The 23,937-nt window shown below is 38.1% G+C and overlaps 1 protein-coding gene across 2 annotated transcripts; it reads right to left on the bottom strand.

Moving 5' to 3' along the window:
- Nucleotides 1-8,535: 8,535 nt before the first annotated feature.
- On the bottom strand, nucleotides 8,536-23,937 carry LOC132914295 (serine protease nudel). 2 transcript variants are annotated; one of them, XM_060973282.1, is made up of 26 exons: nucleotides 23,439-23,937; nucleotides 22,747-22,861; nucleotides 22,449-22,598; nucleotides 20,408-21,110; nucleotides 19,793-20,079; nucleotides 18,891-19,493; nucleotides 18,401-18,610; nucleotides 17,331-17,494; nucleotides 17,115-17,242; nucleotides 16,035-16,565; nucleotides 15,210-15,508; nucleotides 14,815-14,959; nucleotides 14,219-14,349; nucleotides 13,812-14,072; nucleotides 13,456-13,642; nucleotides 13,184-13,353; nucleotides 12,955-13,068; nucleotides 12,589-12,775; nucleotides 11,741-12,070; nucleotides 10,975-11,163; nucleotides 10,758-10,905; nucleotides 10,503-10,665; nucleotides 10,160-10,336; nucleotides 9,583-9,820; nucleotides 9,254-9,370; nucleotides 8,536-9,031 (listed from the first exon to the last, which is right to left on the bottom strand). In XM_060973282.1, the coding sequence occupies exons 2-26, from the start codon at nucleotides 22,838-22,840 to the stop codon at nucleotides 8,740-8,742; spliced, it is 6,018 nt and encodes a 2,005-aa protein (XP_060829265.1). In that variant the 5' UTR covers nucleotides 22,841-22,861; nucleotides 23,439-23,937; the 3' UTR covers nucleotides 8,536-8,739. The 2 variants fall into 2 exon arrangements, with proteins under 2 accessions (XP_060829265.1, XP_060829266.1); XM_060973283.1 differs by having other exon boundaries at nucleotides 19,793-20,064; nucleotides 23,439-23,935.

The raw sequence follows: 23,937 nt of genomic DNA, 5'->3' as shown, positions 1-23,937 counted from the left end.
TCCGAGTTTCCTTCAAACGTTTTATTAATTCCGCGTAACATTTTCTTGCATCCCTCCCCCATTAATTTTTCTTCTACAATACAAGTCTCGCCAAAGTGTAATTATCAATGAACTCGAGCGAATCAATGAGCCCATTGTGGATCTCGTCGGAATTTCTTCTAATGATCAGGAATTAGCACCTTTTCCATCTGTTCGGTACAGCAAAAATGGTTAATCGATCAAAATTAGAGAGATCGTACCCAAAAAGAAACCATTTAAGTATAATCATCAGCGATCTCGTACAGCAAACGATCTGGAGCAGCGGAGAACGTTAGCTGAAAGAATACGGCCGATGAGCCTTCTTCTAATCTTCGGAGAACGCGACTCTTTCTACGCATAATAATCGTGAATCTACCTAACTCTGGAAAATTATAGTAAAAACGACGTTCGAGAGTAGACATTAGCGAATTCATGGTATAGATTAACGAGCGCAGAAGAAATTGATCACCAAATGCATTCCTTTAATAAATTTTCTCTCGATTAACTCATATTAGTAGAATCTGCACGATCGTTTATCAGAAATTATCTGGGTTTGAGAGATTTTTATAGAGAAAATTACTCATGAAGGTAAATGTTTAATTCATCAAGCTACTGATAATTATCCTTCCTTAATAAATTGTTCCGTGAACGCTAGAAGATGCGTCTTCTGTATATATGTTAATTGCAACTCTGCCTGGTTATCCAGCTAACTATAAGTCCAAGATATCATTATAATTAGATTATGGGTGTTTATGCAAATTCAGGTTCTTACGACGAACGTAATTAGAGAATGGTACTCGGGATAGAGATTTGTTTCGTCTCTTATAAATATCGTAACGAGTCATTTACTTTGAATATTTTAAATACTTTCACATGCATTCTATACGTAATATGTATATTTTTTATATATTTAAACTTTCCATAGATACACGAAGATTCGCGGTCTAATTACAAAAATGTATGTACGCTTAAAATTAAAAAAAGAAACTGAAAAACGTTGGTTATTAAAGTTACTCTATCTCCTAGGTTCTACTTTTTTATATGGATATATTGCTATATGGATATTGCGATAACGAAATGAAAATTCGCACTACTTTCGGATATTTGTCTTTCGTAATTATAGAAGTTGGAGGGAGCGTCTGATTAACGAATAAAATACGAATAACGTAGCTTCTAATTCCCCCAATAACCAAATAGAGCAATTTCGACTCTATCAGCGAACAAACTCGGCAAGAGTTTAACGTCTTAAACGTCTTTCAACGCCATCAAACTCACTCAAACCAGATCGAACAGACATTAAAAAAAATCTCGCTGACTAATTTCCATGGTTTCGCTGAAATAGACGAAATATTCCGCGGCTGATTTCTGTTATAGTTGGGCGTTCCATGGTGGAACGAGGCGCACATGCGCCAGCATGTATGAGAGAATAAAGAGGTCGTCGTAAATGCCCTGACGTTAATTTGCCAGGAGTTTTGTAGGACACGGACTGAAGGCGAGACGAGGGAAGAGACAGCTGTTGAAGCCTTGCTCTCTCATACGAGTTCGTGGCATGCGATCAGCCAACGCGCGTTACACTGCGACACGTATACGTGCAATACACCTGTACACGCCAGCCGGACAACGCGTTTCGAACGGTTTCTCGCACCGGGTCGACGTCCTGCCAAAACTGCCTAATCGTGTCGCTTGACCATGAAGTGACGTGTCGCCACGAATTCGTGAGTGACTCTATCGAGAGAACAGGATAGCTTTGTGCCTCGGGCTGTCCAGATTTTTTGAAGGTTTCGTAGATCATCGAGCAATTAGATTGGATTAGGTTGAATTTGGGTACAATTTTTTGGGCAGATGAAGGATTTGGATCGGTAAAAGGGATAAACGGGTACGTTTGAAAATGTTCGAATAGAAGGAGGCCGTTCTGTTCTTCGATCAAAGTTCTGTTAGAAAAACGAGCCAAGTCGAATGTGAGTAGAATTTTCGGAAGGCTGAGAATTTTATCTGGCAGAAGGATGGTTGCGGTGGATTTGAGAACGATCGAAGGAAAAGCAGTTCTTCGTTTCGATCGAAATTTTATCGGGAAATTAGAATTCTATTAGTATCGTATTGGATGGATCTTTTGCTTCCTTGCAATTTCTATTAATTGCTGACACAGGCCTAAGACCAGACTTACCAAACGAAGAAAACTAACGATCAACGAATCGCACATCCGCCACGCAGGAACGAAGGAGGCATACAAAATGACGTCAGCCCGTTGACCGATTTCAAAAGACGCGGATAATCGCTGTAATTTGAAAGCTAACTCGCGTAGACTAGCTTGGAATGCGTGGTTTTTACTTTTCGCGAAAAGTGTGCCTTCGATCGGTTACGAATCGATTGCAACTGGAACGGAATGGTGGTAACCTTATGGCGGAAGGGAAATTCCGATTTAAGCGTGCAGCGTGAGCCGTCGTGCGTACGTAATGAAGTTTCAGCTTTTAATAACAGTGCATGGTAAGCGGTCATGCATTGCGTGTAAAGTTATCGGATTTCTAGCATTTGCTTTGTGCAAACGACCAGACGATTATCATATTTTCTCCTAATTCGACTGGAGAGCCGCCTTTGCTGTTTCTAATGGGACTGATGTCTTCTTTACACGCTGACCTTCTTTTTTTAACGTCGTTTCTATACGAAAAAGTATTATATGCATAGATAACGTTTCAAGGATGGATGTATAAATTTAATAAAATGCTTTGCTGCGATTCTTGGATTTACACCACCAACGTAATAGCGCGTGGAATATTTTTTCATTATCAATCTAACGGAATATGCAGACTTTTCGCTATTCTTCACGATCAAGGTAATATTTCTCGAGGAACGAAGCTAATCTTTAATTTTTCAAAAATTTTTAACGCGTGAAATTATCCTCGATATGCGCTATTATAGACTATAGCGTACGATTATATTCGTTTAAACCGTTGTACTATGACAACAACTGTGACTATTACTTTCCCAACACCCGTTAGATTCGTTACTGTTTTATACATACATCATCATAGTTGTACGATTTGCCTGTCTTATTAACGGGAGAATTCATTTATCAAAGTTCAAGAAACTTTCGCGATAAAACCTACACAGTCACATAATTAATTAAGATATAATTATGTAGACTTCGTTAACAAATCGTTCCGTGATCATTGAAAAATATAATTTCTGCGAGTACTAATTGCACCTTCGCTTGCTTATCTACCTAAATCTAAGAGATCATTATAACAGTATAGCAGACAAAAGCCGTTCAAGCTAAAAGTTCATAAAACTATCAATTATCAAAGTTGCTTTATCAAAGTTCCTTCGAATCGTAAAGCCTACGTGCAACGAACGTATCGCTTAATTGTTGTAATTATTCAGAAGAAAACATCAATTATAATTTTATCGACAGATAAACCGCACAACAGTTCTTTAAACTCCGCCAAGCATCGTCAAACTCAACAAAATCCACAAACTGGTACTAACGTGTTATGTTAATAGCTTTTAGATTTCCTTGTAACATACGTTAATATGATAATAACCATCCATTTATTTCATTCGCATAGAAAAATTTAGTTACTTTGTGCGACCGATATTACTCCGAAAAATATCGTGAAAAGAAAAGAAGTCGGAAATATTTGGATTCGTAGGCAATGCCAAGCCAATGCAAAAATTTAATTTCGTTCGATCGAAATCCGAAATAGAGGAGAATCGATGTTGCTTTTAAAGAACGCTACGAAAAAGAAGAATTCAAAAGTATCTAGGTTATGTATTTATATGCATACGAAAGTGAAGAATTCCAGGTTCGATCGTGTGGTCGCGTCGGTTCGCCATCATTTGTATTACGGTATAAGATCGAAGGCGCGCGTGCGCACCGATAGTAGGTGACAATGACGATACCAAAAAGGTAGAGCATAAGTATGCAGAAGAGAGACAAACAGGGCCGATGGAGGCCGTATTCCGAGCGGCAGGAAGCTGCCAAGTGTAACGGTATCGGTGCCTGACTGCTCGCAGCCGAGCATCGCTGCCTTCACGCGTCTTCAACGATTTCACGTGCTCGATGAATATAGGTAAGCCAGCTTTTCACGTGGACGGTATTTTTCATCGATCGCAGACACCGTTTTCCATCGCCTCGTCGTTGCAACATTATGTGCACCTATCAAATCGAAACAAATAAATATATATTTGAAATTTGTTCGCAGAAATTATTTATACGCGTTATTTTCTAGCGAGGCAACTTTTTATAAGGTTTTTATTAATAATTTATACGAAATTTAATTAATACGTTCAATTAATACGAAAATGCAAGTACTTTTTGTAATCACTGTATATCATCGGTTAAAGTCCACAACGATTTTCCCAATTTTATCTACCTTCGTTCACGAAAGCTTTTGTATATCGTGTAAGAACTTTTATGCAAAATATCTTTTTTAATAACAGAATCGAAGAATATTAAGCAGAGATTTATTTCACGCGCTAAACGTTACAAGTAGCGGCGTACTTTGGATATTTTACATACATATAGTTGGTGCGTACGAATCCAATTTTCGCCGAGATGTTAGGGAAGCTTATGACGCAGAGAAATTATTTCGCCATATCCACGATATCTACGCTTCGTTCTTGTTACCGTTTTCATAAGAATCCTTGAACATTGCAGAAACCATCGGCATGTTTCTCAGTTTCCCATGATAAAAGTAACAATAGAGGAATGAAAAGGTAAAGAAATTACTTTGCCATTGCATACTTCCCAACTTAGGAATCGATTTCTGTAAATTGCAAGAGTCATCGGTGCGTTCTTCAGTTTTCCATTGCAACGAAAGACACGCAAGCTTAATCGTGGATTCCAAGTGAAAGCAGGTACCTGTTGATAAAAATGCGCGTATAGGGTACGATTAATCATCCGTGGATGTTGCCGCATCTTGTAACGCTGATCACCTTCGCCGAATGCAAACATACCGAATTATGCGAACATCTTTATCCGAGAAAGTCTACTCGAAGCATAATTTATAGCTTGTAGGTGTCTTTGAGCAAATTTATGGAAATCTGCAAATTATTTGCAATCCTGTAACGAGGTAGAATCGACATTCTGTTTTATTCGATTCTCAATTCTTCTCAGTATAATATACGCTGTAATAAAGCCAATAGAGTTTGCATCTCTATATTATTTCTAAAATAAAAGTAACAATGTAGTCGAAATAGATAATCCATCCTTTCGGATTATTATTTTTTATCTTTGCTTCAAACAAAAGCTCCAGTCAATTTCTTACGAGAAACGAAGCCAAATATCAGAATATTTATAAAGTCTGAATTGATCTATTCACAATTATGCAGTTGAGATTAGTTCAACGAGTTTGCAAATCACTTGCGCGATCTAAATTAATCTCAAGTCTAATTTAGAATCTTCTTAACTTCTACTCCGTCTTTGAATCGTAAAGATCAGAAACTGGTATGAATTTCCATCGCCTCGCTTTTCCAATCTTCGTAAACGAGCAACGATCCAGCAACTAACGTCCGAGTTAAATTATTCGAAAAGGAAACTTTCCTTCGGCCAGGCTCGTTGCTCAACAGCTTCCTTGCCTCGCTAATTCCTTGCAAGCGGTTTTTGCGACGAACACACGCGATTTCATTTTCTACGAGGATCCAGTGCTTCGTGCGAACGACGGTTATTAAAATGCAACAATTTCCTCGTTCCCCGGTACAATTAACCGTATTCCGCGTATCAACTTGCGCCACTGGTATTACTATAATTTCTCTGGGATCCTTCTTTCGAGATCCTTCGAAATTGCTCATCCTTCGTAGCCAGAATTTTTTTCCTAATTTTTTCATACGGCTATGCCATTTCCACCTCTTCGATACACGCTTTACGAGTAAGTACATTAATCGTAGACAATTCCAGCGTTAGGAAAGAAATAGACAGACGATGAAGAATAAGCAACAACTGTCGCGGCGATAAAACCAAACGCGTTTCGATCGATCATCGATTATTTATCTTCGAGTTAATAGACTCCCTTAGAAACTCTTGGAAAAAAAGACATTGGAACGCGTTCCTGTTGCATCGTGGCTATCCGACATTCTTTCTGTCAGATCTCGAAGCGAAGAGACGCGCGCCGGTTAAACACGGTTGCAGAAGGAAACGAAGCACCTTAGGCGGTGAAGCGAGCAGAGTCAACGGTACTTCTTGGAACTAAATTACACGTACTCATAGTACGCGCCGCGTTGATTACATAATCGGTATGAACGCCATCGGAAGAAAAGCTAAGCGGTGATCGTCGTTCTCTGACCACAAATATGGCTGACTCACGGTACGAACAATCGACGATCTACTTACTATTAGTCGGCCAATAAAATCGTTCCGGCGACTGAATTGGAAAATCTTCCAATTTTTATTCGTTCGATATTCGTTGGTACACTGCGAATATTTATAGGTTTACGAAAATTTTAAAGACACAGGAATGCAAAGAGAAACATATAACGCGTAAGAATACAAAAAGTATTAAAAATATTATATTTGTTATAATATTTAGCGAGTGGAGAAGTTTGACGTTAAACGTAACCCACATTGGTTCGAAGAAATATGAAAAATTAATTCCCTCGTAGACAGAAAATAGCGGTGTTTCTAATAATATCTCGTACTTTATTATTGCGTCTGAATACTAATAATATAAGTCAACGTAAATCATCGATCATTTACTCTGTACACATAGACAAACATCCGGAGCACTTGGTAGCGGATTCAGAAACACGACCATAGACTTCATATAGCTCGACTATTTTTCGTCTCGTTCTTTTTCTTTTTATTCTTCGTTCTCCTTTCGTTCGCGCTTCTATTTTTCCCCTTCTTTTTACCTTTCTTGCGCGCAATCGACGCTCAGGAAGCATGTAATGCAATTCCGAGATCACTGTACTCTCTGTTATTCCTCGAGCTGCAAGCTCGAACGATGGCTGAAACGCATCGGTTGAAACGTGCATACCTACGATTTTAAACGATGTCGGGGCGAACAGCTTCCTTTCAATATATTTCTACGTTGTGGGAGTTTGTTATCAAGCATGCGATGCCTGATGTTCATACGGGTATATGAGATGTACGATTAGGCGCGTGTGGCGGAGAGGAGAACACCGATGGAGGGTGGTTTTTAAGCATCCAGCTTAAAGCGTCTACTTTAAGGCGTCTTTTCTCGGATCGTTTCTCCGAACTTTTATACTTTTAATTTCTACTTTTCTCTCGCACTAGTATCTTCCAGTTTTCTCGTCGTTGATATTATTTTTATTTATTTGGCTATGTTTACGAGTTGCCATTATTTTTTAACGTTGTAGTTCTCTTCCCAATTCGTGCAACAATGTTTAAAATCCACGGACACGACGAATCGAGTTTCAAGCTTTAATATACCGTCGTTCGATTTTTCAACAAACAGTAAAAAGTCACTACTTGTAGATTCTATTAAAAGACAGGTATCGCTTTTAACCGTTACTTTCTTATTACTTCATACATCTTACTGACATCCGTATACCGTTGTTGTAAATCGACTAAAGCGTATTTGATACTCGTAACGTGATTCACGCGACACTTATATATGGTAGTACAATATGTGTATGTAATTATAGCGATATTCTAGGTCAATAACGTTGTGTATATATAGCTACAATTACATTTATCCACATCATCAAAGACGGTTAATTGTTACCCTCTTTATGCGTTCCGACTTCTTCACCTTTTACGTACATGGGTCGGTAGTTGTAAAAGAGTTAAACAACTATGGTTACGGTGTCATAGTGACGATGTAACGTCAGATCGCAGGAATCACGGTATGGATCACGTTCCTGACAACCGTACGAATTAGTCAGCCGTAGAATGTGAATGGACAAGCGTTTTCCGTCGCGAAGGCACTTCGCCAGGGCGCAGTCGTTTGCCTTCAACGGCTGCGACCCCATTTGTGGCATTCCTTACTCCCCTTCGCACGCCCCACCCCCACCATGCTATAGCCAACCTTATTCAATACTTTTGTCTTCACGCAGCGCTGCCTTCTTTCTTTTTTTTAATTCTGCCTTCTTCTTTCATCTCGACAGAAGACGCTTGCGTAATTGCGACCAGGCTTCGAGTTCTCTACGATCGTTGGATGAAGAATCGGTGGATCATGGGACACATAGGATGCTGGTAAGAATTTTTTTACCATAGAAAATTTGTTGGTGAATTTTCATAGCCAAAGAGATACCCTGTTATAAAAAAAATTTTATTTTAAAGTCGAACGATAAACGATTGTGCGTTATTCATATCGGACGTTGCCATAAATTGGATGATTGATAACTTAGAATCCAAGAAATTAACATAAACTGAGAAACAGGGAAATCTAACGAACATTCGTCTCTAATTTTCCATATCTTTTCAAGTATTGTTCGCAAATAACTTTTGGAATTCTCACAAATAAATGATACAGAGTTCTATCTTGTCTATGCTCTCCGTTATTCGACGTCTTCGCTTTTATACGCTTTAGTGCTCTAACTATAACGTAATATTTAAAAGACTCGTTTACATTTACTTTTATTTAAAGTAGCAAAATTTTATAACATTTTCTTCTCGTTTCTATTTTACAATAAATACAATGACGCTCTTAAATAAATTACGAAATAAATACAAAGTTTTACAACATTACATAAATTATTTTGATATGTGAAGATAACGTTTGATTTGTGAAAAGTATCAGGTAGTATGTTAAGGTTTGGCAAACTTTAGGAACAGGTGACAAACGTGCGGTAACAGGTTTCGTTGGATTTTTCCAAAGTTATCAGTGGCTTGTCGTGCCTTAAAAACATCCACGATATCTTGTTCATCTTCACTGCGTAAAACTCGTCTCTTTTGGGAACCATAATCTCGTCTGTGACCACAGTATCGTTGTTGACGATTCCTGAAGAATATCCCATGAATTTGCACAAACTTGTTAAGTCTTCTTCGTCCATGGTAGGACTTGGCAAACATTCTGCGTACCACACGCCGTAACTTCGGCGAATCACTTCTCCGGAGCTATCGTTAAAATTGAAAATTGAAAATTTTCTATAAGTGTAGGATCTAATGTCGGATCCTTCATTAATGAAATAATCGTGTAATTCGTAAATCGAATGCAAAGACGAATTGAATATACGAGAATTAAAGAGAAAGATATTTTGGAAGGAAAAATCAACCATGGAAATGGGTGAATTTTCAAAGACTAGACAATCAAAGATATTAAATAAGAATTATAAATACCTGTCGTTTGAACGTAGTTTTAACATTCTACACGTTGCTTCGTCTTCGCCGTTAGGACAATCTTTCACCCCGTCGCAAATAAAATCTTGCGTTATGCAGGTGTCGTTTCCCTTTGTTCTGTCGACAAAGAAAACCATGATCAATTCTCTACAATTGCGTTTGTTTGTAAGAAAAACAGCTTCCATGTATGGATTTCTTGGTAATAATATAGGGCTACATTTATAAAATACGAGCAAAGACACCGACGTTATTATTACGTCTCTGTTTCGTTAGTTGTCACCTAATAATTGAAATTTTATAAAAACGTCGAGTTGCAAAGAAGTTCTTACGTTTTGCATTTGAAGCTGAGATCTTTGCAAGAACACATTTCCGGTGATTCGTCAGTTTTATCCAGACAGTGTCGTACGCCGTCGCACAATCGCTCTGGCGATGTTAATTTCAGGTATTCTGCGCAGGTACATATCGCAGGTTCATCGGATCCATCGTAGCAATCGATATTTCCATCGCAAAACGCACTTTTGTCGACGCATTTGCCATTTCTACAGCGAAGCTGTGTCTTCATGCAGTCTTAACATTTAAAATATATACGTCTTTTCATTTCATTCATTTTTTCACACGTTGTTTTTTGTTAATATTTCAATTTTAGTTCGATACTTTCTCTGGTTTTTGAAATCCAAGTAAAATTTCTAGTATTACGAATTTATTTACGAGTCGTAATGCAAATTTAAAAGCAAACTTGTTTATTCTACGCAAACATATAGATTTAATAAATATAAATAAATCAAAGTATCGAACAATCGATGTATATAATAGTTTAATTATTGTACGTTTAAGAGACTCACAAATTTAAAATTCCTAGAAATATAAATCTAGATAAATATATATTCAAATTGTCGTAGCACTTACTGCAGCTGTTCACGCTATTTTCACAATTTTTTTGAAATTCTTTGCAATATCTCGTGTCCTCGTCTTCTTCTTCACGACAATCCGGAATACCATCGCAAACCTGGTTTTGCGGAATACACTGTCCAATGTTGCATCGAAAACCGTTACAAATTGGTTCCATCGACTGCCTTGGACCATCTAATTAAATTTACATAGAATTTAATATATTTAATATAAAATTTAGTACGATGCAATGTAATTTTAATACGAATTTAGTATGGACAATTTGTATAATTTTACAGGTTTACAGAGTAGAATTTTAGATTGCTAGTTTTAGTGGTATTAGAGTAAAATACACATTTACCGATTACTTCCATCAGGTAGGGATTTACGTATTCGATACTCGTCATATTTTGCGCATTTTTGAAATTACAAATTCCTCTGTTATCTTGGAAAACGGAGGCAGGATACCATCCCTTTCTGCCACGACAGAATATTACGCCGCTCCATCTCGATGTCTCGCTTTCCTGAACAACGACGAATGATACTTGTACAATCGTTTTTTAATACCAATAAGAAGTTATAAAATCAACAAGGATTTATTTAAAATAGGATTTACCGAACATTCGGAACTCGAAATATTCACGAAGCATCGTTGACAACTTAAGCAATTCTCAAAAATAATTTTCAAGAAAACAGACTTCATCTCGTAGGCTTCGTTCGTTCCAACAGCCACGCAAGTGTCCGTCGCTCCTGGCAAATAAATCCTGCAGATATCCGAGAAATGTTTATAAACGATTCGACAAATTTTGGCAAATTTAATTCGTTGTATTTACGTTTTGTTGACGAACAACGGTTGCACGTGACGACTGAAGTGGGCTCGATTTTTCAAGTGCAATAAAGTCGACACCGAGTTATTCACATAATGCGCCTCATCGATGGTCGATACCTGTTGATGAGGACCGTTTATCCAACGGAATAATCGACCATAACCGAGTACGGCTGTTACATAATTTGTATTCAAGCTGGAAATAATTTGCAAATGTCGTTTGTTAAAAACCAGCAAGTTGATGTTACAGTCACAAATTTAAAGTAATATCAAATAAATAAAGCATATTTTTTAATATCTCGGAGACAAACATTTGGACATCTGTCAAAAACCTTGGAAAGAAAAATTTCCGTGATTCTATATTATGATTCAAACGTGAAAACTCAATGACTCGATTCGACCAGATAGATTGTACTTTCAGACTTCAAATTTTTCAAACTTTCCAAACTTTTCGTCGCGTAGCAAAGAATTTATCACTTTATCGAGTAAAATTTTGCGATGGAATTATGCAAGCTTTACGTGGAATTCCTTGATGCAAAAAGGATTAGACGATTAAATGTTTTAATTATCGAAATATTGCCTGGCGCTCTTCAGACATTTCGCAGCGAATACCAACCGACTCAAATCCATAAAATTCACAATTGTACGAAATTCGCGTGAAATTTCTTAAAACCTTCGATTCTTCAAACCAAATAGGACCCGCTCGAAATTCTTTGAAGCTTCAAACTTGTCGAGTTTTTAACCATTTGAATAGTCGAAATAGCTTCGATTACCTGACGTTCTCGAGACATTTCGCGGCGGACAGCAACCAGTTTGAGTCCAAGAGCAGCGCCATGCAACGGTAGCGTCCGTCGACAAAGATGGCAGCCAGCCAGGGCCACAGGTAGTCACGGTTTCCGGTTCTATCGTCGATCGTCAAGTGAGTGTACATACTGCCGCTTGGTATCGCTGCACAGTGAATGTAAAGTCCCAAACATGTTTCGTCCTCTTCGTTCACAGAGGCCGCTGATGAGTTCTCCTGGTACGTGGAGTCCCCTTTCCGCCAGTCTATCTTTTCCAGTTCCAAATTTTTCACGAAGATGGACTTCGACGACCGAAGGTTTCTTTCAACGAAAAATAAATAACCAAATAAGTCTCGGAATCTTTACTCCTCTTTCTTCTTCCTCTTTCTTCCTATCAGAGGAATTTTCATAGTTGAAGAAAGATTATTGGATTTATTATGGAATATTAAGCATCGAACTTTAGCCGTGTCTTTAAGGATGTTTGAATCAGAGGAGAGCGCAAGTGACGGAATTTGAAGTTGTATATTTGAAACCTTATGGAAACCGTTCGGTTCGTAGGAATCTTTGGGACCGTTTAGACCATCAATATTATTGTCGATATTACTGCCGATATTAAGGGTTCTCGACATTGTATCGACAATATATATATTGTCGGTATATTGGCGAGGATCCTGGATATTGACAGTAATATTGACAATAGTACTGACGATAATATTGATTATCTAAACGCTCCTTTGCACGCTATTCTGGCACTACGTTACGTGGGTACCGTGTGCAGTTTCCGAGGATAATCGAAAAATCAAATTACTAAAAATTCGTAGAGTTGAAAATATACTTACGCAAGTCCAAAGTATTCGCACATGTTTTGTCCAATGATCGAGGCAGTAGATTGGTTTTTGTGCATTCTGGGACTATGACAAGTCGGTTGCCATTTTCCCTCGATGTATCTAGTCAGAATTCCTTGTACGTTTAAAAATGGTTTTCCATCACCATCGAGATATACACGTTGACCATCGGTCAACGTGACTGTAAGAAAAGAGATAAATAAAACTTTAAAGCGTAGTGATATATTTTTGTATAAAAATGTATACAACGGTATATACGTATAAAATGTATATCGAATAAATATGTACGAAACGGTTCAAGATATTTTTTCTTTTAAAAGAGTTTTATCTTAAAAATTTGGTAAATTAAAAATGACTCACAGCAGTCGAGGTCATCCTCCTTAAAGATGCAATCGAAGTTTCCATCGCATCTTTTCGCCATCGAAACGCAGGTTTTACTCGTCTTGCACAAAAATTGATTCTCAGCACAAATTTCTATAAAATAAATAAAACATTACTTACACTTAATTGTACAATTATTCCATACTGTACAATTCTTTTCTATTTAACGGTATAATTAAAAAAGTACGATAGTCGAATAACTAGTTACCGCAGTCCTGTTCGTCCGTTAAATCATCACAATCTACGTAACCGTCGCATATAGCAGTCGGTTTTAGATTCTGCAAAAAGTTCTTACAAGTGCAATTCATTTCGTCGCTACTGTCTTCGCAATCCACCACTCTGTCACATCTTTTCTCAATTGGAATGGTTTGAAGCAATCTGTGAATTTTACAAATACGATAATATGTCGGAATTACCGAAATAAATATATTTGTCGACTAACGTGTCTCGTGTTGAATATTTTAATTAAAACAAAAGTACCTTGTACAAGTGAATATCGTAGGAAAAGTTTCCGGTATTGATGGCGAAACAGTTTCAGTGTAAGCAATAGTAGAAGTTGTCGAAGTCGAGTTATAGTCATCCTCAGATTCCGAGGCGTCATCTTCCTGCTGCGTAAACACGGATTCCTCAGTCACATTGTCGATTGTATCGTAAGATGTTGTGGACTCTAAAAATAATTTACATACGAATGCTGTTAGAATTAAAAATTTGTTATTACATTTTTAATACAAGTAGAAAAGCGTTATTGAAATTAAACATTGAATATAATCCTGATTTATTGGAGTTAAAATTATTATGACGAAACAAATTACTATAACAAATCGTGGAAAGCCTACCAGTGATGACGATCTCGCTAGTCATCATAGAATTATCTATACTTGGCGTTGACAGTATAGGCTCGAAATCGCGAGTGATGTTTTCCAACTGCTTGTAAAGAGGAGAATGGCTACAATCAACTTCGTCTTCGCCGTTCAAACAATCGATTATTCGATTGCAACGCGCTTCGATTGGTAAACATTTGCCTAGGCCTCCTTCGCAACTGAATCCTGGACATTTTTCCAGAGGAGTTCGCCGTAGAGGAGGCACACTTCGACCATCTAAATATTAAGCATAAATATAACAGCACAGGAAAATGTAGCATTCGTTGATTTTCTATCTGTTCTACTTGTTCTATTGTTTTTCTTTTCTACTCGTTTTGCATGAATTCGAACGAGAAAATAAAAATGCCAGAGATACGACTCACTGGAAATTTCATGAATCCAACTTAGGAAGTAGCTGACTCTCGCATATGTTCCCGGCTCATTCGGTTGAGCGCAACCTTGTCCGTGACTAATTACGCCTGCCACGTACCACTGCGATGTCGAGTACGGATTTCTACGAATGAATGACACGAATTAACCAAATCATAGACTAAACTCTGAATTACGCTAGCTAGACTCTCTCGAATAATAATTTCCTAACATTATATGGTTGAATACTTCAACGATCGACGCCATGAATTCCACGACAATTTCAGAGACCTTTTTACGAGAAAAATGATAATTTAACGTTAGAAATGTATATACACAGCGAAGGTGTATACATAAGCAATCCACGGAGGAAAAATCAGTAGGACGAATAAATGAAAAAAGGATTGTATTTTTGGAAACCTGGATTTTTGGTGGACCTGGAATTCACGGTCTCGATTATCATGCCAATTAATAGCTACATTATCTTTAGAGAACGCCAATTACCAATTTAAGTGAAATAATCATTTTGTTTATCGTTGGTCTCTTAATATCTTGGTTATCCCTGCCAATAGAAAAAATGATATTTTCCATTAGTTGGATAATCGTATACCTGCATAATAAAGGACCACCACTGTCTCCTTGACAAGCATCACGACCTCCATGAAGATATCCAGCACAAATGGAGGCGTCGTTCTGGTCGTCTTCGTACTTACAATTTGCTAATATCGGAACTTCCACTTCCCTCAGATGATCGGCTGAAAAATCCAAGAATTATATCAACTTGATTAGATTTGTCTTGTTACCGAATTAAATTTATTAAAATTCGTATAGTCGCTAAATCAAATTCGTTACATATTTTTTTGGAAAGCTTGTCATTAACTCTGGTACAGCTTATCATTGAACGAAGTTCGTTAAATTTAGTATAGTTTACTCGTCGGTGAATCGTATACATTCGTGTAATTTAAAGGAAATTTATGAAATTTAGATCGAAAGGAAATGTCTTACGATTTAATCCAAATTCCGTGGTAGTACCCCAACCAATCGCTATACAAGTTGTATTGGGTTCTGGTTTGTTTCTCCACATGGGTCCTAGGAGTTTCGGGCCAGGAAGACAAACCGGTCGCACCCATCGATTGAAACGCAGAGGATCGTCCAACATAATCATACCAATGTCGTTCTGCAGATGTCTAGCGTTATATTGCGAGTACATCACCGTGTACCGTGCTTTTCTGGATTGTGACATCGGCGAGAAAGAATTTTGACGAAGTATTCCCGCCTGGATCTCAAAATATTGGCCTATATAGCTGTTTACAAATTTAATAGTCGCATCGTGAGTGAATAGCTTTCTCGACATTTTTCGAAATATTTATATCGTTTGATCGTACGCCGCATCAATTTTTGGAATGATTCACAAACGGAAGGTACCAAATTTACGAATAAAAAGATACATCGAAATGACAAAGGACACTGCTGGAGAATGCCATACGTTTTGATATAATTTGATCTTAAGTAGGTGAAAATAAAAACAAATTCACCGAGAAAGTCAAATATCGCGACAAAAAGCTGTTTCTCGCGGCCATATTCCAGACGACTATGAATTTATTTTTATAAAATGACATGTTTCTGCATCTCTACGTTAAAATATATAAAAGCAATATGCAGATACATGTACACAAATTACAATTGCTACTTGAGTTACGTGAATTTATTATTAAATGCTGCCATACTTTTAATCATTTTTTTCACCTACTGTCGATGATAATCATAATCATCCAAAAATTGTCAAACACCCGTCGAAAATCTATGTTCAAATCGTATAAATGCCCGTACCCTTCGAGACAGTGAGCAGCTGTAAGCACCCAAAGTTCGTTCAGAATAGTACCGCCACAATAGAAAACGCCATCCTTGTAAATGGCCACCAGAAACGGCCAGGCTTTCGGATGACTCGCGCGACCACCTACGATGCGCAATTGCGAACCAACTATGTCGTCCTGCTTCCTGTCCATCTTCTTATTTTCGTTATCTCCTGGATCTATATCGTCATCGTCCGATGGTAACACATTTTTCTTATTTTCATTATGCCTTACATCCTCGTATTCGATATAAGTATCATCGTCAGGTGGAAATATAATTGCATCGTACATCTGTAAAGGAGCTCGATCCTCTTTTTCCAGTATGTGCGGTCGTAGATAATCCTTGTGGGAAAACACGGTAGTTCCGCACGAGAATCGTGGACAACGTACGAAAATCGCTGTGTCCATGCACGAGGGAATTAATTTCGTTTGGTTGTTCACTCGTGTTAGATAGGGGCCCTGGTACGCGTTACCTGGCACGGAATGCACTTTTATTTCGGGAGCTTTTCTGTAATCAAATTTGAAAAAAATCAAGATTATTGGTAACGCAACATGTTTTAAAACGAGTAACCATCTACCCGGTAAAAATGTCGTTTGAGAATTAAAATGAGTTGCAGTCGAGCCCAGATTCGTTCAGGAATGAATAGTTCAAATGGCCGGAGTTCGTACTAATTAAAACGTCCAGATAAATGAAATTCTACTCCACTTCAGAGCCCTACGAGTTCTAGAGTCCCAGAGTTCTACGAAGTTCTGACGTTCTAAAGTTCTACAGTTCTACGATCAGAGTTCTGGAGTTTTCGAATTTCAGAGTTCCAAACTTCCCCAACCTTTAGTTTTGCGTTTCCAGTTTTACAGCTCTCGAATATTTACTTTTAGATCTTTAGAGTTCTAAAGTTTCTGAATCGTTTGGTTTTGGATTTCTAAAGTTCTAGAGATCCAAAGGCCCAGAGTTCTCCAGTACCGTGGTTCTAGAGTTTTACCGTTCCAAAATGTTGGACCTCTACAATATTATAAATCCAGAGTCTCCAAATTTTCGAGTTCTTAAGTTTTACCGTACTTGATTTGCGAGCCGATTTCAGAGATACAGGCGTCCTTGGCCCATGCGTTGATCGGTGGGCACACGGGGTACCATTGGCCCTTGTAGTTCTTATGGAGATATCCTTCGGTGTAGCCGATCGTGAATAACTAAAGAATATTTGTATATGTTTAACAACGTATTATAAAGCGTACCTAGTGTACGTACGTACAAAACGTAAGATAACGCGTGATTTACATTTTTTCCTTCGATGTACGAGGGAGTGAGAATATTGCAGTCCATTTCGTCTTTTCCACTAGCACATTGCCGTTTTCCATCGCATCGTTGGGAAAGCGGTACACAAGTATCAGTAGTGTATGGTCTTTGCCAATCGTTGCAGCTAAATGAAGTTTTTGCACAACCTGAAAAGTGTAATAACATGTAGCAAAACATAAGAATTTTTACGCTACGAGTTAGTAAAACAGGATCTTCCTTCCACGGATAAAATAGTTCCAATTGGAAAATAAAATCGCAGTACCTGGTGCCATCTCGTGCAAAATATTCACGTTCGTATAGAGACTAAGATGTAAACTGATTTTATGCGAAATTTCAATCTCTCGCGTTTCATATTTACGTATTGACGCTTCTCTTCGCTGCTTATATCGATCACACGCTACAACGAGAGATTTTTGATATTTTACATCGGATAACTGACAAGAACTTCGATGTATATGTTACTCCATCGATGAAACAGAGTTCTGTTGTACACGCATAAGAGGTATAGCATATCAAAATTAACGTTAAAATAATAATATAATTTCAAATGGTAAAATGGTGATAAAACGATAAATAGTCTTCAAATTCTAGAATCCTAAGATTCTAGAACGCCGAGATACGAATATTCTAGAGTAATGGAATTCCTGAGCACCAGAGCACACGAGTTTTAAAGTTAAAAATTAATATTTTGCAGTTCCTGAATTTCAGAACTCTCAAATTCTAAAGATCCCCATTCTCGGGTTCCAAAGTGTCAAATAAAAAATCCAGAGTACTAGAATTTTTGTTGTCTAGCGTTCACAGTTCTGGAGTTCTGGAGTTCTAGAGGTCCAAAGTTTTGGATCTGCGATAAAATTCTGAAATTGTAAAATTCCATAATCCTCGACCTTCAAAGTTCCAAAATACTTAAATACCTAAGTTCTACAGTTCTGGAGAGCGAAAAGTTTCCAGTTCTAAGCTTACAGAGTTACGGGCGTTTAGTTTCCAGAATGTCAGAAGTTTCAGGCTAGCAAATTTTTAACTTTTCGTATTAAAGAGCAAAAATTTATTCTCACCGAAACATCCCAACTCATCTTCCCCATGCGGGCAATCGAAATACCCATCGCAAAGTCGCTCGAGCGATATTCGATCTCTGCAAGAACACGTTCTCTCGTCGCTAGCGTCGTAACAATCCACCACACTGTCGCACCACTGCGATCTCGACACACATCGTCTGCCATCGCCGCATCGAATCGTATTGGAAGGACACTCGTCGGAATAATATCCTAGCACATAAAATATCAAAAACAAGAATCAAACAACAAATCGTTAAAGCCACGCGATAGAACTCTATTTATTGGAATTTCATTATTTACCGCCTCCATTTATCAATTGTATCATATTCAAGAATTGTATTTATTGTATTTAACCTTATTTGTCCATCGTTCCATCTTTCCAATTCATCTTCTCGCAAACGCATAACCCTTTCATTCTCAAATTACTTAAATTGAATTCTAGTTCTAACAAATAGAGTTCTGTTACATCTTTGACACGCGTCATTACCACGTAGAAATTCCTCATCGTCCTTCTTCTCTTTGGCAAAAGTATTCTCCGCTTCTTCCTTGTCGTACGCGGCGGAAGATCTCTGATACTCGGAGACTCCAGGAATAGCCGGAAATTGGAACGTTGGTGCAGGAATATACGTGCAGTAATAAGGTGTTTTGCTGTTAGAATTGGCGGAGGCGCCGGAAGGCGTTTGATGTCCAGAGATAGGTGGAAAATTCAAAATCGCAGGGCCTGATGGATCGACTCTTTGACCGCTAGATGATCCAAAATTACCAGGGCCAGATTGCACGTAACCTTGCGTTTGATCGAGATTCTGGAAACTTTGTCGTTCGGGTTGCATCGGATACAAATACGAAACTCCCGGAGAAGATGCTGGATACATGGTTTGACCTGGACCCGATTGTTTCGTTGGATTATTCGCGCTTGGACTGTAAAAACAGACTCGATGAGGCACCCAGGAGATCGTTGGTGTCAGTACTAGCTGTTGACTCGATTTTATCGTTTCTGCCGTGGGAATCATTCCCGAAGATATTTCTATGGTTCCTTTCGAGACGATTCTTCCAAACTTATCGCGGAAGATCGGTTTGCTGGAATTCTTGGCTGCTGAAATTGAAAACTTTCATCAGACGCTTTTAACTTGAAGATTCTTATGTTATCGCTAGGTTTTCTAATAAATTCTAAATAAATTCAGTGTTATATTTTCAAGAATATCGTTTCGTTACTCGTATTATCTGTCACGAATAAACATACGATAAATAAATCGTATCAACAGCGTGAAAATAATAAACTCCTATTGAACGAGTGATTGGACCGTTAAAAGAAATAGAAAAAAAAAAGAAAAAAATTTGACGCGACATTTTCGTCATTCGAACATAGAATGGAGTGATAAATTATACATCTACCGTTTTCACCTTCCCCTTCCGCTACCTTCTGCTCGTGACCTTGGTTCGGAGGATGCATCGAAGGATGCATCGGGTTGATCGCAATTTTCGTCACGTCGCCATCGCCTAGTTTGGCTGTCGCGTCCGTGGTCCGCTTAGTATCGTCGTTTCCGATCGTTTGGTCGTCGATTCTGACCGCTGCTTCTTCCGCCTTCGGCGTAGTCGACATGTTGGTCGTTGCATTGATCGTATCCACTTCCGTGGACGCGGACGTCGCTTTATATTCCATCGTTCTAGTCGTGGATGAGCTAACGTTAAAATTACCATTTACTAAGAAATATCAGCGAAATTATCAACATTTGGAAAGAAATATGTTTACGAAGATATGGAAAGATAAATTTATTCGTTTATGATGGAAATAGAGATTTTTCGTTTATAGAAATTTTAATTAATGCGTAAAATATTCAAGGTATAGCCCTCTGTATAACATGTAATAGATAAAACAATTTTCAACCTAAATTTCATTTCCTGAAACGTAAAATTCGTAAAAATATTTGTACGGATATTCGTAAAGACATGAATTTGCATAAATATCCGCAGTCCAGTAACTACCATACACAGTCGAACGATACTCACATTCTCTCAGTCGTTTCCAATTCTTCCGTCGTTCGATTCAAATCCCCTTTCCCATTACCTTCGAAACTATCCTTAAAACTCGCCGTAGTCGATTTCTGTACGTTCTCTTCGACCTTGGTCGTTTTCAATGTATCCGCATCCACGAAATCGCTATTTAAATTCTGCTTATCGTCGTCCTGCTTCTCGTCATTTAACAAATTAGTTACGATATCAATGTTGTTCTTAATTTGATTATGATCAGAGTATTCCTGCATCGTTCCTGCGTTGCTCGTACGAGTATTCGGATCAGAATCTTCGATAAACGTAGCCGCGTCGTTCTTGCACTGCAGACACTCGACTAGCTCGACGAATTTCGATTTGATAGGATTCGTCTCCGTAGAAAAGTTCTTGAAAAATGCCTGCAAATGTGGCACACTGCTGTTCACGATGCTCACGATGCTCCACATCGAATCGATCACTTCCTTGCAGTGTTTTATGTTCTGCTTACAGGCACTCGCGTTGAGATCTTCGCGTTTCCGACGAGATTCATCCATCAGTGCTACCGAGTGCATCTGATTTTGTTGATCAAGCTGATCCTTGTACAAATATCGATACAGACTTCGTAGAGCTGGATTCGTCGTTTCCTGTTGCGCAGGGCAGTCGTTTCTTATGACATCTACTTGTTCGTTAGTTTCTTGTATTTTGTGCGCAGTGTAGATGTAGCCTGCTGCGAATTAAAATATCGTCGTATTTATTTATTTATCGTAGGTATAATACAGAAAATTTGTTTGTTCGAATTGGTGATTTTAGAGGTTTACAATTGGCTTGTAATTGGTAATTTCAGTGAATTGCGTTAACATAGGGTACAGAGAGAGAGATTCACGATTTTTCATTGGTCCCGCATCGAATTTTGATTTAAGTGAATATTTTGTTAGGTTCTCGAATGGTAGAATATTAGAAAGCTAACCAGAATGAAAGTGCGAACGCGTGAAGTTTGCATCCGATTATTACCGACGCAAGGATTTCTCTTTCGCAAAATCGATATTCACGTTTCTAAATATGAAACCGCATAATACGTTCGATTACTATAGGTTATCGATGACTCAGGATTTTCTTCTGAAAGATCGATACTGATATTTCTCAACTGTTTGTTATTCGAGAATGATTTTTAATATCGTTAATCGGACAGATGAGAACGATTTCGAGAGTTTTAATTATGTCGAACGAACATTTCGACTCTTTGAAAAGTCATAGCATCGCGAGGCTATTCCTAATAAAAATGCACAGTGTTCTCGACTAGTAGTTCATTGTAAATTACGAATCTTGCGCTTCATAACAAATCGATAAATGATTCACTCTGATACCAAGCCAATCTGGACATACGGAATTCCACTATGGGGAACAGCAGCAATGAGCCATATAAACAAAATAGAAACAATCCAAGCCAAAATCCTTAGAACAATGGTAAACGCCCCGTGGTACGTTAGAAACGAGGACATAAGGAAAGACCTCGGAATACCAACGGTCAAGGAGGAGATTACCAGATTCGCAACAAGATACAGAACAAGAATAGAAACACACCCGAACCAGCTGGCAGTTGAAACGTGCAACACAACAAACATCGCAAGAAGACTAAAAAGGAAACACCCAATAGACCTCATAAAAGATATAACTTAGAAAAAAACGAAGCTGGCACCCCGCTGGGGGTAGCCGCCCACATGCTATATTATTTTTTATTTATATATTTTTTTTTCTTCACCAACAAGATATAACACTTTACCAAATGTCCGCAAGGACAAATTGTAAAATAACCAAAATAAAATTAAAAAAAAAAAAAAAAAAAAAAAAAAAACTCTGATACCAAAGTTTTTCTTTAAATCGCATTCCTTACTCCATACTCTTACACGAAGAAGATCGTTAAAAAGGATTCCTAAAAACGTGTAGTAGGTCTATAAACCATCAACGAAAAATTTATTATGATTACGTTTGTGGTTCTGATATTAAAAGCGTCCCTAGTTGCAGTTACGTAGGCCCTGAATGAATAGAACAAAGATTTACACACCTGAAACAACAGCCACATATATCAGGAATCCAGCAAAAGACAAGATCAATACGAGGATTAGACTTTGCACCAGATACACTAGTCTATGGCGTCTCGTAAATTTCAAATGCGTATATTTGCTCGAGCTTCCACTATGTTCCGCCGCACTTGCTGAAATTGAAACGTAACATACGAGATGTAGCCATGTGACAATCGAGATCTATATCGGATAAACGTCTCATGTACGCGTGTGTATGTATCAGATTGAAAATAAATAGACAAACAAGTCGGTTGGAAAAGTATCGAGGTATTACCGTACCGTTTTTCGAAGTTGCTAAGTTAATGCAACACTGGTCGTCCGTTATTGGTACATTTTCCAGCTTCGTAAGAGAGATCTTGTACTCTGTATTCATGGTGAAGAGACTCGTACAAACCTGAGTGAAAAGAGAGCAAAAGGTCACGTCGAAGAATTTTCTATGCAACTTGCGCGCGGTCGATGCCAACAAATAACACCGATGTTATATAATTTTGGTAATTTTCTTATTTACAAATCGGCGACTCCGTACCACGTTTATCAAGTAGTAGAAAGTAGGTTTAAAATGTTAATATCGTATTAACATATATTTGATTTAATATCTCGTCGATCTAGATCTAGCAATTAGAAACATTCGATTAAAAATATTTCAAAATCTTTCGTTATTCGGAACAATTATTTATTGCAGAGTACGTATTACGTTTATCCATAGCGATATCTTCGATGCAAATGATTATCGCGTTAAAGAAAAGATACAAATTCTTTCATAAAATTATAGAAACATTTTATTCCGACAGAATTGTATCTCTCGATGATATTTCATAATTCGACGTTCACGTTACGAAGCACTATCGATCTTTTCCATCGATCTGAAATATCGAGTTTCCATCGCGAAACGCACGACGTTTTGCGTCGTTCGCGATTCCGGTTTCCGGTACGCTGGTTCTTTGAAAGTATACGAAAGAGACGATACTCACATTCGCAAGGTCTTGGAGCGCTTCTCTTCGCCGTTTCTATTCGATGGATCGCCGTAGGTATTCTTGCCGAAACAACCTCGAAAACGGTTCCGGAAAACTTGCTTCTCGTCGATGATCCGTGCACTCGATGCAACCGATGCACGTGAAATAACTCGATGCTCGATCCGACGAACCAACGACGGTTTGGATCGAACGTGTCAGCAATACGGCTTGGCTAAAAATCGGGCTAACGAGATTTCATCATCGTGATAAAGTGAATGACCCTTTAAATAGGAGTATACGCATCGAACGCTAAATTGCCAATACGATCGTTTTGCCTTCGAATCGATCCTTTACATTTATTTCCTTCTATTCTTTTTTCGACGATGGGATCGGCCGACGGATAGAAAAATGAACGGATGCGTTGACCAACGAATGAAAGAATACACGCAAAAAATTGTAAATTGTAATTGAACGGAATATCGTAATTTACGATCAGATACAAATTGTTCCGATACAA

Source organism: Bombus pascuorum, chromosome 14 (assembly GCF_905332965.1).
Source record: "Bombus pascuorum chromosome 14, iyBomPasc1.1, whole genome shotgun sequence".
Classification (NCBI taxonomy): domain Eukaryota; kingdom Metazoa; phylum Arthropoda; class Insecta; order Hymenoptera; family Apidae; genus Bombus; species Bombus pascuorum.
Note: the sequence above shows the minus strand (reverse complement) of the source record. Positions and strands in the feature narration are given on the sequence as shown.